Below are 17979 nucleotides of genomic sequence, written 5' to 3'. Positions count from 1 at the left end.
GGAGGGGTGGGGGGAGGGGGGAGGGGAGGAGTAGGAGAGGATGGGGGGAGGGGTAGGGGAGGAGGGGGAGGGGAGGGGGAGGGGAGGGGGGAAGGACGGGGAGGGGGGAGGAGGAAAGAGGGGGAGGGGGAAGGGGGGGAGGGGTGGGGGAGGGGAGGGGAGGAGGGAAGGAGGGGAGGGGGGATGAGGGAAGGAGGGGAGGGGGAGGGTAGGGTGTGGGGGAGGGGTAGGGGTAGGGGTAGGAAGGAGTAGGGCAGAAAGGAAGGGGTAGGGGGAAAGGAGGAGCATGGGGGAAAGGGAGGGGGAGGGGAGGGGGATGGGGAAGGGGTGGACAGAAAGGAAGGGGTAGGGGAAAGGGAGGGGCATGGGGGAAAGGAGGGGGGAGGGGGGAGGGGTGGGGAAGGGGATGGGGAGGGGGTGGGGAGGGAGGAGCATGGGGAAAGGGAGGGGGAGGGGAGGGGGAGGGGGAGGGGATGGGAAGCGGTAGGGTGGAAAGGAAGGGGTAGGGGGGAAAGGGAGGAGCATGGGGGAAAGGGAGGGGGAGGGGAGGGGGAGGGGAGGGGGAGGGGAGGAGGGAAGGAGGGGGAGGGGGGAGGAGGGAAAGAGGGGGAGGGGGGAAGGGGGAGGGGGAGAGGTGGGGTAGGGGGAGGGGAGGAGGGAGGGAGGGGAGGGGTGGGGGAGGGGGAGGGGAGGAGGGAAGGAGGGGGAGGGGGAGGAGGGAAGGAGGGGGAGGGGAAGGGGAGGGGGAGGGTGTGGGGAGGGGTAGGGGTAGGGGGGTAGGGAAGGGGTAGGCAGAAAGGAAGGGGTAGGGGGAAAGGGAGGAGCATGGGGAAAGGGAGGGGGAGGGGAGGGGGATGGGAAGGGGTGGAGCAGAAAGGAAGGGGTAGGGGGAAAGGGAGGGGCATGGGGGAAAGGGAGGGGGAGGGGAGGGGGTGGGGGAGGGGGATGGGGAGGGGTGGGAAGGGGGAGGGGGTGGGGAAGGGGTAGGCAGAAAGGAAGGGGTAGGGGGAAAGGGAGGAGCATGGCGGAAAGGGAGGGGGAGGGAGGGGAGGGGTAGGGGGATGGGGAAGGGTAGGGCGGAAAGAAGGGGTAGGGGGGAAGGGGAGGGGCATGGGGGAAAGGGAGGGGGAGGGGAGGGGGAGGGGAAGGGAGGGGAGGGGAAAGGGAGGGGGGAAGGGGAGAGGGTAGGGTGGAGGGGGAAGGGACGGGGAAGGGTAGGGGGAGGGGAGGGGGGAAAGGGAGGGGAGCGGGGAGGGAGGGGGAGGAGGGAAGGGGAGGGGAGGGATATAGATGGTTACTGGCAATTGATCACATCCACAAATGTCCCTCGAGCGACGGGGCTTGCTTTGATCTCTCCACGGCATCAAAGTTTGAGTGTTTTCCCGTTCGTTTCTTTGTCAAATTTCCGCTGCGTATTTTGTTGTGTATGTGTTATTGTGTGTTTCTATTTGGTTTTGGTTTTGTAGTTGTTGCAAATTTGTGTGTAATTAGTCGTTTCTTTGTCCACGCCTTGTGCGGCCTGGTGTCTCGTGCGGCCTCCTCGTCTCGACTTGTGCCCCGCCCCCTATATTCTCGTTTGTTCTTTCACCTCTGCTCCTGCTTTCTCAAATCCACGTTCTCACTTAGAGACTTTTCCCGGATTGTTTTCATGGTTTTGTTTAAATATTTATTTTAATATGTTTAAACCGCAGCGGTGATCCCGCCCCCCCCCCCCCCCCAGGATTTCCATGTTTTAAACGTTTCCCAGTGTGTACCCTGGATAAGAATAGGTACGCCGTATCCCTGCGTGTCGTAGGAGGCGACTAAGAGGGTTGGCGTCAGGAAGGGCATCCGGCCATAAAAAACATTGCCTCAAAAAGAGAACCATGACAATTACAACTACATGTGGGCAGGGTACAGCCCGAAGTGGAGATCGGTTTCTGAGGTTTGGGACATGGAATGTAGGGACAATGACAGGGAGATCAGGAGAAGTGGTGGAAGTATTGGTCAGAAGAAGAGTGGACATATGTTGTGTGCAAGAGACGAGATGGAAGGGAAGTGGTGTGAGAATGGTGAAGGGTAGGCAGGGACAGAAATACAAGTTTGTGTGGCAAGGGTGCCTGGAGGGCATGAATGGTGTTGGTGTCCTGTTTTCTGAGGAGTTTGTAGACAGTGTGGTGAGTGTGACTAGAGTGAGTGATAGGTTGATGATGGTGAAAATGATGATTGGAAAGCTCTTGGTGAACGTCATCTCAGGATATGCTCCGCAGGTTGGTCGGAGCGATGAAGAGAAGGACAAGTTCTGGTGTGCGATAGAGAAGCTGATGGAAAACGTGAAAGATGAGGAAGTTGTTGTGGTAGGAGGAGACCTAAATGGACATGTGGGAAGGAGTATGGATGGTTTTGACGGAGTTCATGGGGGTTACGGATATGGTGTGAGAAATGGAGAAGGTGAAAGGATTTTGGAGTTTGCTGATGGAGCTGATTTGTTGATTTGTAATACTCAGTTCCAGAAAGAGGATAATAAGCTTGTTACATACACGTCAGGTGGGTCGACGACAACCGTTGACTACCTGATGGTGCGTAGGCGAGATAGGGGGCACCTCCGAGACACAAAGGTGATCCCGGGGGAGGAGGCTGTTTCACAGCACCACTTGGTTGTCTGCGACGTAAGGGTGAAAGGTGCGAGGAGAGCTCGGCGGGTGAAGTACCAACCGAGAATGAAGGTGTGGAGGTTGAAAGAGGTGACAGTAAGGGAGGCATTAAAAGAGAGGCTGAGTAGGGTCGAGGATGATGTGGTTGAGCTTGAAAGTGGTTGGATGTCAATGAAAGCTAGTCTGTTGGGAGCCGTTGGTGAGGTATGTGGATGGACAAAAGGACCACCGAGGCACTCGGAAACATGGTGGTGGGATGTTGAAGTTGGAAAGAGGATTGACGAGAAGAGGAAGAAGTTCAAGGAGTGGCAGAAGGCGAAGGGTACGGGAGCAGAAACAGCAGAGCATGAAAGTTATAAGGCAGCCAGGAAGGCTGCAAAGAAAGAGGTAGCAAAGGCGCAGGAGGGCATGTAGGAAAATGTTCGGAGAACGCTTGGATTCGGAAGAGGGTCAGAAAGCAGTATTCAGGATTGCAAAGCAGATAGCGAAAGAGAGGTGTGATGTGATGGGGGTGAGCCTTGAAGGATGAAGTGGGACAAATCGTTGTCGACCCAGATGGAATTAAAGGAAGATGGAAAAGACATATGGAAATGCTGTTGAATACAGAGAATGAATGGGATGGCAACATAGAGAGTAACCCAGTTTTAGGACCGGCAGAGAAGATAACTGAGAAGGAAGTTGAGGAAGCGATAAAAGCAATGAAGGGTAGAAAAGCGGGAGGGCCGACGGGAGTTGTGGGAGATATGTTGAAGGCAGCAGGAAGTTGGGGTGTGAAGAGAATGACAGAGATCTGTAATCTGGTGGTGAAAGAAGGCCGCATTCCAGTGGATTGGGAACTGAGTACCCTCGTCCCTCTATACAAGGGGAAAGGTGACCCTCTGGAGTGTGGCTCGTACCGAGCGATAAAGTTATTGGAGCATGGAATGAAGGTATTGGAAAGGGTGTTGGAGAGGAGGATGAGGAAGAAAGTGAAGATCGACGAAATGCAGTTTGGATTTATGCCAGGAAGAGGAACGACAGACGCGCTTTTCATTGTGAGGCAGTTGCAGGAGAAGTCCATGGAGAAGAGGAAGAAGTTGTTTCTTGCCTTTGTTGATCTGGAGAAAGCATTCGATCGGGTTCCACCCAAAGTATTGACATGGGCATTGAGGAAGTTAGGAGTGGAGGAATGGTTGATCAGAGTAGTGATGGCAATGTACAAAAGAGCGCTCACAGCTGTAAGGACGAAGGACGGGAACAGTGGTGAGTTTGAGGTGAAGGTGGGAGTGCATCAGGGGTCGGTACTAAGTCCACTACTATTTGTAGCTGTGATGGAGGTGCTGGCTCAGAACGTAAAGGAGGGTTTACCGTGGGAGTTGTTGTATGCAGATGATCTGGTGTTGATTGCGGAAAGTATGGATGGACTGAAGGAAAAGATGAACACGTGGAAGGAATGTATGGAGACAAAAGGTCTGAAGGTGAATATCGGAAAGACAAAGGTGATGGCAAGTGGTAAAGCATGTGGTGAGGTGGAAAGAACTGGGAAGTGGCCCTGTGCTGTGTGTAGGAAGGGTGTCGGAGTGCACTCCATTCAGTGTACAATGTGCGCTGAGTGGGTTCATCAAAAATGTAGTGGTCTGAGAGGGTCATTAACCAGTGTGGCAGCTACATTCAAATGTAAGGTGTGCACAGAGGGAGCTGCAGATGGAGGAAATGTTGAGTTGGATCTTGGAGACGGCGTGAAGCTGGAAGGTGTGAAAACATTTTGCTACCTCGGAGACATGCTGAATGGAGAAGGTGGATCAGACTCGGCAACGGTTGCTCGAGTGAGATGTGCATGGAAGAAGTTTCGGGAATTGAGTGGCGTGCTGATGATGAGGGGAGTGTCGTTGAAGCTGAAGGGAAAGGTGTATGCTGCATGTGTGAGAAGTGTTATGATTTATGGGAGCGAGACATGGGTAATGAACGTAGAGCAGCAACGAAGGTTGGAAAGGGTGGAAATGCGAATGGTTCGACGGATGTGCGGAGTATCGTTGAGAGAGAGGAAGACAAATGATGAATTGCAAAAGATGATGGGAATAGAGCCTGTGATTGATGCTGTGAAGAGGAACAGGTTGAGATGGTTTGGTCATGTGTTGAGGAAGGATGAAAGTGACTGGTTGAGAAGAGTGATGGAAATGAATGTAGAAGGAAGTAGAAGACGGGGAAGACCGAGAAAGACTTGGCTAAAGATGATGGAAGAAGAAATGCGGGCAAGGGGGTTAACAAGGAGAGATGCAGAAAATAGGGCAAAATGGAGAAGATTGTCATGGGGACCGCAAGGCTAACCCCCGCTCTAGCAGGGAAAATGGCCTTTAAAATGCATGTTGTTGTTGTTGATCACATCCACAAATGATGTAATCCACACAATTTATGTACTTTACATAACGTTAATAGGAATACATGGCCGTGTAGATGGGAAATACAGTTTGTTTGAAATAAATCACAAATATCAGATGAAAGTGAAAAAAAACCTATGTGGTGTGAATGGCAATGTTCCTCGCTGAAATGTGAAAAAACTGAATTACGTGCGAATGCATAACTGTGAGATTATGGCGGCAAAGTTGGAACATCACGTGATCGCTCTGAGCGAATCAGCGTGCTGCTCTGCGACCAGCTGAGATTCCGTGTATAATGTTCCTCGCTGAAATGCGCTGAGGTAAATATGAATAAAAAATTCGATATATTTTCACTTTTACGTTTTGGCTAACTCGCTCGCAAACCTGACGAAGATCCTGAGCAAGGATCGCTACGTTATGCTAACGCTACGTTAGCTACGCTACGTTCGCTACATTATGGCTAAAAATATGGATCTAAAGATGAAAGAAAAAAAAACCCTATGTGGTGTGAATGGCAATGTTCCTCGCTGAAATGTGAAAAAACTGAATTACGTGCGAACGCATAACTGTAAGATTATGGCGGCAAAGTTGGAACATCACGTGATCGCTCTGAGCGAATCAGCGTGCTGCTCTGCCATTCCGGTCATAATATTCCTCGCTGAAATGCGCTGAGGTAAAAATATGGTTGGAAAATATTATGAAATACATTTTTAGGTCGTCCATGTTCGTACCAGGCTCAATGGCCATGTTTGTGCCAAATATCAAGTTTGTGAGCCTCTCCGTTTAGGAGTCTATCGGTAACATTACACACACACACACACACACAAACTGTGTTTTATATATATAGATAAATGGCGTGTGCTTTAGAAAGGCGATGCTTTTCTCTTTGCGAGTTTCAAAGAAAAATAAATATGATAACACCGAATTTCTGAGCCGTTTGCCATATTAACACGTTTTTCAAATTACCGAGCCAAATTTTGGCAACCCGTCACACGACGATTGACAGCTGTTTATAAAGGATAATGTTTATGCTCATCTTCTTGAAACGTCTGTAATTCAATGTTCCTTTTTGAAATTCACCTTAAACAATGGTGAAAGCTACTCAAAGTTTTTGGGTTGTATACAGTACTGTAATTGGGTAATCGCAAAGACTGCATTCGCAATGACTCCCTTCGGCCGATGCCGATTACCGAGAAATTGCTGATATCGGCTTGTGCCGTTTGCTGACACCGCTACCGGCCTAGCACTATATACGGGTGGGTGGAAAGTCGCTCCCTATTTTAAAGTACTTATAAATTATGTATAAAATGCGAGTGTATTACTATATATTATTGTGCTGTGTTCTTTAACGTTGTACAACTTTAACGTCTCTCTCGGACGAAGACTGCGACATTCGCATGGAGTTCGGGGAAATCATGCTGGCTTGGCATGAAGACTGGCCCCCTCTCTTCCGCAACATCCTCTGGAGCGACGAGGCGGTGTTCCACGTCGGAGGCTTTGTCAACCGTCACAACTGCCACTACTGGGCAGGAGAGGATCCTGTGGTTTGCGCTGAAAAAATGCAGAATTGGCCAAAGGTAACGGTGTGGAGTGGTATGACCTCGGATAAGGTTGTGGGCCCGTTCCTTCTGCGCAACACCATGAATGCTGAGCGGTACCTGGCTATGTTGCGAGACGAGGTCTGGCCGGTTGTCAGCACATGGGAGAATATCGACGATCTGATATTTATGCAAGATGACGCCCCTCCGCATTTTGCTCATGTCGTTCGTGACTGGCTGGATGTCAACTTCCCAGGATGTTGGATATGTCGTCGTGGTCCAAATGAATGGCCAGCCAGGAGCCACGACTTGACACCTTGCGACTTCTTTCTTTGGGGGTGGGCAAACGAAGAAGTGTACTGCACCAAACCGAGGACATTGGAAGAACTGGAGGACCGTATTCGGGAAGTCATGTCTTCCATCCCGCCGGAGTTCCTACTGAAGTCAGTGGACGCCATTCCTGGGCGGCTCCAGAAGCTGGTGGCAAGAGTTGGAGCCCACATTGAATTCTAGAGAAAACTTAACCTTTGTGCCTACCTTTTCAAATTACTTCTTTGAAATTAACTTTTCAAATTACTTTTATATATATATATATATATGTATATATATATATATATATATATATATATATATATATATATATATATATATATATATATATACATACATACATATACATATACACATACACATATACATATACAATTATACATATACATATATATATATATATACATATACAATTATACATACAAATATATATATATATATACATATACAATTATACATATACAAATATATATATATATACTTATATATATATATGTTGAGATCATGCCTTTTATTGTGCCTTATGTAATTGTGGTTTGCATTTAATAATGGTTGCTTTGTGAAAAGGATTAAGCTTACTATGTTCCCTCTTGCTTTTTAACTATGCTATATTTTCCAACTGTGCCAAAAAATGTAGAAAGATAGTGAAACCGCTTGCTCCGTTAGACCCCCTAGTGAAAACGCGTCTGTCTGTCCTTGACCAAAAGCCAACATGGAAGATAAGTTTTGAGAATGTCACGGTGCTCTTGTGCTCTTTCTCCCCATGCCAAAGAAGATAGGGTTTCGGTGGGAGATGTCGAGGTCGAGCCAGTTTTTCCTTTGTTCGTGCTCATTTTTCAGCGGAGATTTTTTGTATAATTTTGTGTATATAAAGAAACTCTTGGTTGCCAATTTTCTAGGAGTGTATGTGGCCATGCTGTTCAATTGTGAATGGTATGACTCTTACACCCTCCACAGCGCTGTGATATTGGTTCATCATTAAATCTTGTTATCTCTTGAACTCAAGGTGTGGAACATGGTTCTATTCTCGTCAATTTTGGTGTCAGAAGTGGGATCCGACTCTGAGCGATATTTGGGAGGCAGACCCTGTGGAGACAGCGGAGAGGCTGGCCAGCACTGATTCGATTAACGTGAGCTTTCATACTGAGGGGTCTTTCCAAATTGAGCTCCGTTTACTCATCCAGGCTGTCTGTCTTCCATTTCATCGTTCCGTGCTTGGATCACGAACAAATTGGAATCTGCTGTGTAAGTACAGGCCTATTTGGCTTGGGTAACAAGTTGTCTATTGATGAACCAAGAAATGGGGGTCAGTTAGCAAAAAGGGGGGAGACTTCTTGGTAAAGCCAAGAACTTCCCAGGCAGGGCAGTCTAGAGACAAGATGGAGTTGATGGGGTTGATAGTAACCAGAGAAAGTATTGGCTGCGGGCTAACGAAGACCCAAGGAGGATGGCCAGGATAAGTGTTAAGCTAAGTTAAGAAGGGAGAACCCCTTTAGAAAAGCCCTGGCATGGGTGATAAGTTAGACAAGTTAGAAGCGCTATACAAGCATTGACCGCGAGTTAGCGCCACGGGAGGACCGGATTAGGGAAATATCGGCGCGGTAAACTAAAAGGCAGGATTTTTCGGTGGATGGCCTCGGGGCGCTTCCTTGCGCCTTGTACGCATCACGAGCTGCTTCTTGCAAATGGGGGTCGTGCTGCCGTGCGCTGGGAGCGACCGCCTGGGCGCATGGACGGGAAAATGTTCCGTGCACGTTAATTAAATATCTTAAGGGAGATTAAGGTATGTCGGAGTAATACTCAATCTGAAGTAAACTAGAATGATTTGAGTTCTGGAGACAGAGTGCGTGTATTCGACGCATTCGGGTGGCCGAGTCAGGCGAATAAAGGATTAAAATGAGCCAGGTAAGAAAATGATGCAACCAGCCACATCGGGTGGTTGCATCTTTATAAGGATATGGAAGAATAAGGATAAGAATGGGTAATAGATATTGGTGTTAAGAATACTCCGGCGTGAGTACTGTGTTAAGAGAAGGGTATTAGAGATCGGGGGGCGGCCCGATCTTCGACCCGCTGGAGGGACTAGCCCAAGGAAGGTAGGACGATGAGTATTTTAAGTTAAGCTACGCACTGGATGTGTGTATCTGATATCCCCCCCCTCAAGGCCTTCTTTGTCCTGTCTCAGGATTTAAAGCATGCACATCTGGTGCAGTTTTTACCCAAAGGAAGGAGTTCTGACAATATGCTATAGGTAGGTCAAGTATTAGCTCTTTCTGGACAAGAGATGAGGTTAGATCTGGAGAAATAAAACAGAGAGGATTATAATGTACGAGGTGTGTGGAATCCAGCTGTGAACACGCGAGCCGAGACATGCAGGCAGGTTACCGAGGCAACGGAGTAGCTGCCTCGCGGGGAACAGCGAGGTGGGACGGAATCGAGACAGGAATGCGGACCATGCTGTGCACAAGCAGGGGACGCATTCGTGTGTGTGAACAATGCGAGTGATGAGGTGGCTTGAAGTGATGTGTTGGAGTGAGCACATGTATGTTGTGTGCTGAGTGGAAGCGGTGCTGCATTGTCGAGCATGCTTCCAAGGAAGACTTTGGGATGCTAGAGTTGGAAGCGTTTTTGTTTTGTATCTCAAGGGAGATATTGGTTATTTCTTATATGTGGAAATAGGAAATGTTTATGTGATTTTTGGAAAAGGATAAATTAAACTGGAATCAGAAAAGCGCAGGTACCAGATAGGAGAAAGGCAGGAGAAGTGCTGAGACTTCAAGAGCAGAGGAAGAAGCAGATAAAGCACAGGAAGAAAGAAATCCAGGTAGAAACCAAGGGATGGATAGGCTCACAGCAAGGGGCCAGGTAAGTTCACAGGTAGGTAGGATTGGAGTGTGCATGAGTGTGCATGAATTTATACTGTATTGTATGGAGAATGAAGGGTCAGTCACATGGTATGTGTGTATAAGGGAATGAATGATCTGTCATAGCAGCGTGAATTTGTGTTTATTGTGTGTGTGTCATTGATGTGTGTCATTGATTGACAAGGGGTTCCCCAAATTGCCTGCAGGCGTTGGGCAATCCGGATGAGTACTTTGGAATGATATTATTTATATGTTGTGAAGGTGAAAATTGATTGAGTAAATTTGGGGAAGAAATAAAAGGTATCAGTTTAGATTTTGAGATGCCATGTGGGACTCAGTCTGCTGGGGAAAATTGGCAGGGAATAATGAGTATGTTATGGAGAGCATGTGTAGACAGGGCTTTAAAACAAGTGTTCAATTACATCCCCACATTAACGGCTCTCCAGATGTAGCAAGGGAGAATGGGAGTAAAAGTCAAAAATGATAGGCTGTCAACCGACTGGGTGTTTATTCAACGGCATGGCCGGGGCTTGTATTTGGCCGACTTGGGATGGCAGAATGCGTTGAATGAAGGCAAGAATGACATGTGATGCTGGCGTGTGCCATTTATGGGTGCTGAGTGTACATGACTGGTGAGCGGGCGGCATGTGTGCTGAGTCCAATCGGAAGGATGGATGGTTATGGTTTCACCCGGTCTGTTTATCTGTCTGTCTGTCCGGACACAGAGCTCTTGGGGAGAGCCAGGATGGGTTGGGGTGACCAAGATGAATGTGGACAATATATTAATTGTTTGCCATTGTGAAAATTTGCCCTCGATTTGGGACGAAGACATATGGCATTTGCTGTCCGGCTCATTGATACTCCTATGTGATGCGGGGTATGTGTGTGGTGATGGTGTCTGGGGCCTCGGGGTTTGCCCCTGCCTATTTGCCGGTCCGTCTTGGCTGTCTGTTACATTTGACCCTCAGAAAAGGTTTCGTGAAAGGGGTTACACTTGATGGGCCAACTTATGGACAGGAACATGGAATTTGTACAGAATGCAGGCGATAACCCACCTGTGTCTATCTCTGTGTGTGTGTCCGTATTTGTCTGGCTTTCTGGCTGTCCATGGAGTCATGTCTCTGAACACTGATTTTGAGGGAGTTGCGGGTGTGCCATGGAGTTCAGGTGCACCTGCGGTGGTTGGAAGGTGGTGGTGGAGCGGGTGCGAGGATGCACGCTTGGATTAAAACATGTATTTAATTATCTGAGGATGTGTGACGAGGTGCAGTGTGGATCAATTAAGGGAGAGGGCACTTCGACTTTGTACATCCGTGGACTTTGCCATGCGTGTGAAAGCGCAAGTCGATGATAATAATGTCTTGTCCAGCACAATATTTTCGCAGCTATGGAATGTGCTCGAATTCCATGTTGGTGCAATACGAGTGTGATTCCCGCCATGCATGCCGCGAGAGATACGTTGTTTGTGATGGGACTGTGGCGAAAGGTTGGATAGCAATGTGTAGAATATAAGATGCGTCGGTACATTTGTGTTGATCGATGCGCCAAAAAAGAAGTTGGAGGCGCGTGATGGAGTTGCAGGTGCGGACCAAAGCGGTGTCCGCGGTGTCTACTGGGGGTCGAATGTCACTCCCTCAGTGTCTGCAGACTTGTCGTTCGGCAGTGTCGAAAGACAGGTTCGATTGTCGGTCTGTCTGCTTGATTTTCGGGTCTCACTCTGAGTATATGGTATATACTCTGAGTATATGGTCGTTTTCTGTTTTGTGCTTTAATGGTGGTTGATTTGACTTCCCTGAAAGGGGGACAATAAATATTTGGTGTTAGCTGTTGTCATTTCGGATGTTTGCAGTTGTAATGTGGAGCCAGTCTGTCTGTCCAACTGGGTGTGTCTGACTGCGTCTTATATATATATATTACTTATATATATATATATATTAGTATCTGTGACTTGGTGCTCCAACCTAATGTGCGAACGTCATGACGTCATCGCCACGCATGTCTGCATTGCCTGCCAAGCTCCGGAGGAGCCATCCAGCAGTGCGTCATTATGGATGTTAAATTCAGATACTGTCACAAGTGTATGCAAAACTCACAGTTACCGACCTGGTTTCGCCCTTGTTGGGGCTTCATCAGGGCAAAGCAGTGAGCCTTCCATATACTTGTGACTCTGAAAACCTTTCGGTTATATATCAATGATTATGCGACTTCATACCATCAGTGGGGAACTGCCAGTAAGGTGTCCCATACAGCTATTGCTGCACCTTACTGGGAGCGATAAGCACCGCCTGCCACACGGTGACATTATCTCTGGTATCCACTCATGATATTGAGTCGTCCTGGATGTGGTTGCGAGTAACTAAGAAGCTGTGTGGGGCACTTTACTGGCGGTTCCCCACTGATGGTATGAAGTCGCATAATGACTGATATACATATATATATATATATATACATATATATATATATATATATAAATATAAATAAAAGAAGATTACTTAGGCGTGGATGAGTGGTTAATTATTCATTAGTTATATCGAAACGAGTGTTCGGATAAGTGTTTGTAACCCCATTTAGCAACGACCAGAATCGGATATCTTGGTTGCACTCCTGCCATCCTCATCATCATAGTCTCTTCCACCCATCTTCCATCTGAGTTTAGCTCTTAAATCACCCCACATTTTCCTTTCATACCATAAATCACACTTCAAATTGGCCACTACACGTGAGCTACTCGGGACTGCTACGCTTCGGCAACATGGTGTGTCCACGTCAGCTACTCCAGATCACTTGGACACACATTGACAAATGGCGTGCCTATGTGTGGGCACTAGCTATAAAAGGCAGCAACGCTCTCATCCAGACAGACAGCTATGGAGTAGCAAAGGGGTCAGAAGCCGTGGCTGCACTAAAGCATCGACCAGCAAGACAAGCCTGCACCACACATCCCGGCGTTTTGCAATGAGGACCACATGCACACACCAACACTTCTGTCAACTCTCCCGTTCGTCTTGCATTCCTGTCCGAGTCGACCAAATGACCAAAACTTCAAGAACCACAGAGCAGAAATTGTAAAAGTAAATCAAAATAAATGTTTTCTTCGAAAACAACATATTCTCAAGGCCTCAAGTCACTTGCACTCTTGTAGTATCTGCACTGCTCATTTTCCAAATACAAAAGGTTCTTTGGTTTTTGAAAAATGTGCAAACAAAGCAGCTTTGTGGCAACAGATGAATTACGTCTGCAGATTTAGTGAATGTTTTACTGATCGCTCCTCTCTCTCACCCCCTCCTCTTCTCCCGATCTTTGCCCCTCCCTTCTGAAAGTTGTTTTTATAATCACACGAAGAAAATAAATACAATTCCCATTTCAAGAAAATATATGTCGATAAACTGTGACAATTGTTCTGCGTGGTAAACTGACTCAATGAGGTTGATAAATAGATTTTTAGATCATTTAATTCAATAACCATTGCTTACCATCCTCCGGTTCTTCTTCTTGAAGTACATCAGACTTTAGGTCCTCAATTTTGATCTGCAAGATTTCAAATCCATCCATCTTGTCACCGTCACCGTCCTCGTCCTCGTCCTCATCCTCATCCTCATCCTCTCCACAATCAGCTGCAACAGGCAATTCAGCAACTCCATGTACACTCCATAGAAAATGCAGTTAGTCTGGAATTATTTTTATGAGCAAAGGTATTCGGCGTTTTCAGGCAAGGCCAGGTGCACGTACACACACACTATTAAAAAACCCCATCTCCTGCTGTGCAGGGGAGGGGCTAATAACATCCAATGTTGAATCAAACCTCGTGTTCGGAACTTTGCCATGATGGTTCTAGCTATGAAGGCAAAGAACCGACACCTGTGGCTTGAATTTTGCTAATTTTTCACTTGAATTCGACTTTTAAAGAACTCAATTTAAAGGTAAACCTTTTATGGCCTGCCTTTTTGTTTGGTTATGCTATTAATCTGGACCCGTGCGTGTTTCGACCTGCTCAAAAATGCTTTGCCTTGGAACAAAAGCGCTCAAAGTTTATAATTAAAGTACTGTATATAATCAAAATCTGTCTTCGGATTTGAGGATGTGTGATTGAGAGAGACCCAAAGGACCCCGAAGAACAACACACTGAAGACCCTTAAAGACCGTGAAGACTCAGAGGACCCTTAAAGACATCAAAGATCTAAAAGACCCTGAAGACCCAGAATACCCCAAAGGACCCCGGAGACCGAAATGACCACAAAGACCCTGAAGAACCAGAACACACCAAAGAACCCCGGAGACCGAAAGGACCCCAAAGACCCTGAAGAACCAGAACACACCTAAGACCCTTAAAGATCCAGAAGACCCTTAAAGATCCCGAAGACTCTTAAAGATCCCAAAGACCCTTAAAGATCCCGAAGACACTTAAAGATCCCGAAGACCTAAACGACCCGACAGAACCAAAAGCCTCCAAAGACCCAAAAGACTCCGAAGACCCAACGCTCGACTCTGATTCTGCAACTGGACCTGACGGCATCAGCCCACGGGTCCTAAAATCCTGTTCTTCCGCTCTTTCACTCCCTCTCTCTGTTCTCTTCACCCTCTCTTTTGCTCAAGGTCATCTGCCATCTGCTTGGAAATCAGTCAACATCACCGCTTTGCACAAAAAAGGTGCAAAAACAGATCCCAGCAACTACAGACCAATCAGCCTTCTCCCAATTATCAGCAAAGTCATGGAATCCATCATTGCTTCGGATATGAAATCTTTCCTCTTCCCCAATGGCTTGATCTCTGATCATCAATTTGGTTTCAGACCAGGTCACTCTACTATGGACATGCTGCTTCTGCTTTCTCAACAATGGATGGAGGTCCTCAATGCCAAACAGGAAATTAGAGCTGTCTCCCTTGACATATCACGTGCCTTCGATACGGTCTGGCACCCTGCTCTGCTCACCAAACTCTCCTCCTTTGGTATCCATGGAAATCTCCATGCATGGCTGGCGCACTTCCTCTCTAGTCGCAGTCAACATGTGGCCCTGAATGGGTTTCTCTCATCTCCTCTTCCTGTTCAGGCTGGAGTACCCCAAGGCAGTGTTCTGGGCCCTGTGCTTTTTCTGGTCTTCATCAATGATCTCTCTTCATCTTCATCAATGATCTTCTCAATGATCTCTGGTCTTCATCAAGGCTAACCCCCGCTCTAGCAGGGAAAATGGCCTTTAAAATGCATGTTGTGTTGTTGTTGTATCAATGATCTCTCTGACTCTCTTGAAAATCTTCTCTATCTCTTTGCTGATGACTCCACTCTCTGCCACTCCATTCCTCATCCCTCAGATCGGTAGTCTGCGGACTCCTCACTCTCTGCAGACCTGGACAAAATCACAGACTGGGCAAACAAGTGGAACATGTCTTTCAATCCTGACAAATCTCACACTCTTACGATGTCTCTCCGAAAAGACCGACTGGACAACCCTCCCATCCACTTTCTGAATAATCCTCTCCAAGAAGTTCTGTCACTAAAACTTTTGGGTCTCACTATCTGCCATCATCTTTCCTGGGAAAACCACATTTCCAAGCTGGCCTCCAAAGCCAGTCGCCGACTGGGCATCCTCCGTTGTGCAAAGTCCTTCCTTGGCACACCTGAGCTCCTCACCACATACAAGGCTTTCATCCACAGCTCAATGGAGTACTGCTCTCCCCTCTGGGCTGGTGCTCCTGCCTCACACCTAGCTCGTCTTCACGATGTTGAAACCAAAGCGTTCAGAATCATTGGAATCTCCTGCGATGAAGCTATCTCCGAGGGCCTTTCACTTACTCACCACAGGCAGGTTGGTGATCTTTCCGTCTTCTACCGACTCCTCTCCGGCCTTGCTCCCCCAGCTCTCTCTGGGCTCTGTCCCCCAAATATTCCTACAGGTGGCACAAGATCTGCCTGCAACCCTCTTATGGTTAAACTGCCAAAATGAAGACTCTCTGCTCACCTTCACTCCTCCATTCCTCTTTTCTCCTGCCTCTGGAACAAACTCCCTCACTCTCTTCAATCCCACTCCTCCCTCCAGGTCTTTAAAACAGCTGTTCACCACCATCTCTTATCTTCCCCCATCCAAAACCTTGATCTTTTCTACCCCCGCTAATTTCACCCCAAATCCACTTTTTTGAAATACTGACTTCTTTCCTGGAAGTCCTTGGTGTCCTTGTGTTTTATACTTCTCCCACCCCCCTTCCCCTTCCCACGCCTCCGGGACCAAAAGACCCCGAGGGACCAAAAGACCCCGAGGGACCAAAAGACCCCGAGGAACCAAAAGACCCCGAGGAACCAAAAGACCCCGAGGAACCAAAAGACCCCGAGGAACCAAAAGACCCCGAGGAACCAAAAGACCCCGAGGAACCAAAAGACCCCGAGGAACCAAAAGACCCCGAGGAACCAAAAGACCCCGAGGAACTAAAATACCCCGAGGAACCAAAATACCCCGAGGAACCAAAATACCCCGAGGAACCAAAAGACTCCGAGGAACCCAAAAGACTCCGAGGAACCCAAAAGACTCCGAGGAACCCAAAAGACTCCGAGGGACCAAAAGACTCCGAGGGACCAAAAGACTCCGAGGGACCAAAAGACTCCGAGGGACCAAAAGACTCCGAGGGACCAAAAGACTCCGAGGGACCAAAAGACTCCGAGGAACCAAAAGACTCCGAGGAACCAAAAGACTCCGAAGAACCAAAATACTCCGAAGAACCAAAAGACTCCGAAGAACCAAAAGACTCCGAAGAACCAAAAGACTCCGAAGAACCAAAAGACTCCGAAGAACCAAAAGACTCCGAAGAACCAAAAGACTCCGAAGAACCAAAAGACTCCGAAGAACCAAAAGACTCCGAAGAACCAAAAGACTCCGAAGAACCAAAAGACTCCGAAGAACCAAAAGACTCCGAAGAACCAAAAGACTCCGAAGAACCAAAAGACTCCGAAGACCCAAAAGACCCCGAAGACACAAAAGACCCCCAAAGAATGAAAATGGGCCGAATATACTGCCTTGATGAACTACAGGTTCTGCTGGGTAAAAAAAGTGTGAGGATTCCTGAGGGGCTACGTGCTGACTGTGAAGGGAAGAAGCCAGCTGGCCAGCAGCTGGAAGGTGGTTGGAGTGCATGACTGTCAATCACCCCAGATGTGTCCAAGGATGCAACGCTGACCTAGTGTTTAAAATTCAGGGCCTCATTCCTTTAGTTGTTGAGGAGTAGCAATGGCCATAATCGAGTGACTGAGAAGGAATCCGAAAGGGTGATAAGATATCCGGCTGCTTGAGAAGAGGAAAGACAATGTCGGCTGCAATGTTTGATTGCATCACCTTGCTGAATATACAGAGTAGGCTTATGGGTCCTGTCATTGAGGGGATCCAATTTTGCACCGATCTTCTGTGTGGGACTGGTGTTGGCTGTCTTCCAAGCACACGTCTGGCAAGCCTGAGACGAAGGTAAATTAATTTTCTCAATCTAATGTTGAAAGAGTTATACTAACCACCATGGGATAGAAGGTGAAGCAACATTTTAGTTGTGAGCCTTTCTTCTCCCTCTTGCATGTGAGAATTCCAAAGGTTAGAAAGCTAGTAGTCGATTTTCTTTGAACAAGAAATCGTGTCAGTTTAATCACAAAAATTGCTGTTTTGAAAGCAGTCTTTGCGGGATTGAAGAAGAAGAAGCGGGAATGAGAGATGAATGCAGCGGTTACAACGGTAACATTTATTATCCTACGACAGTCGGAGTGAACTCCATTCAATGTACAATGTGCGCTGAGTGGGTTCATCAAAAATGTAGTGGTCTGAGAGGGTCATTTACCAGTGTGGCAGCTACATTCAAATGTAAGGTGTGCACAGAGGGAGCTGCAGATGGAGGAAATGTTGAGTTGGATCTTGGAGACGGCGTGAAGCTGGAAGGTGTGAAAATATTTTGCTACCTCGGAGACATGCTGAATGGAGGTGGATCAGACTCGGCAACGGTTGCTAGAGTGAGATGTGCATGGAAGAAGTTTCGAGAACTGAATGGCGTGCTGATGAGGAGGGGAGTGTCGTTGAAGCTGAAGGGAAAGGTGTATGCTGCATGTGTGAGAAGTGTTATGATTTATGGGAGCAAGACATGGGTAATGAACGTAGAGCAGCAACGAAGGCTGGAAAGGGTGGAAATGCGAATGGTTCGGTGGATGTGCGGAGTATCGTTGAGAGAGAGGAAGACAAATGATGAATTGCGAAAGATGATGGGAATAGAGCCTGTGATGGATGCTGTGAAGAGGAAC

At 47.6% G+C, this 17979-nt stretch overlaps 1 protein-coding gene across 3 annotated transcripts in view; it reads right to left on the bottom strand.

The window, feature by feature from the left end:
* Positions 1–17979, bottom strand: part of LOC137418452 (uncharacterized) — a 63233-nt gene that overhangs the window by 22748 nt on the left and 22506 nt on the right. For all 3 annotated transcript variants that reach the window (XM_078770068.1, XM_078770069.1, XM_078770070.1), the window contains one exon: positions 13196–13336. In XM_078770068.1, coding sequence (XP_078626194.1) covers positions 13196–13336 — 141 coding nt within the window. The remainder of the gene's footprint in view (positions 1–13195; positions 13337–17979) is intronic.

Source organism: Myxine glutinosa, chromosome 1 (assembly GCF_964187855.1).
Source record: "Myxine glutinosa chromosome 1, kmMyxGlut1.1, whole genome shotgun sequence".
In the NCBI taxonomy this organism is placed as follows: Eukaryota; Metazoa; Chordata; class Myxini; order Myxiniformes; family Myxinidae; genus Myxine; species Myxine glutinosa.
Note: the sequence above shows the minus strand (reverse complement) of the source record. Positions and strands in the feature narration are given on the sequence as shown.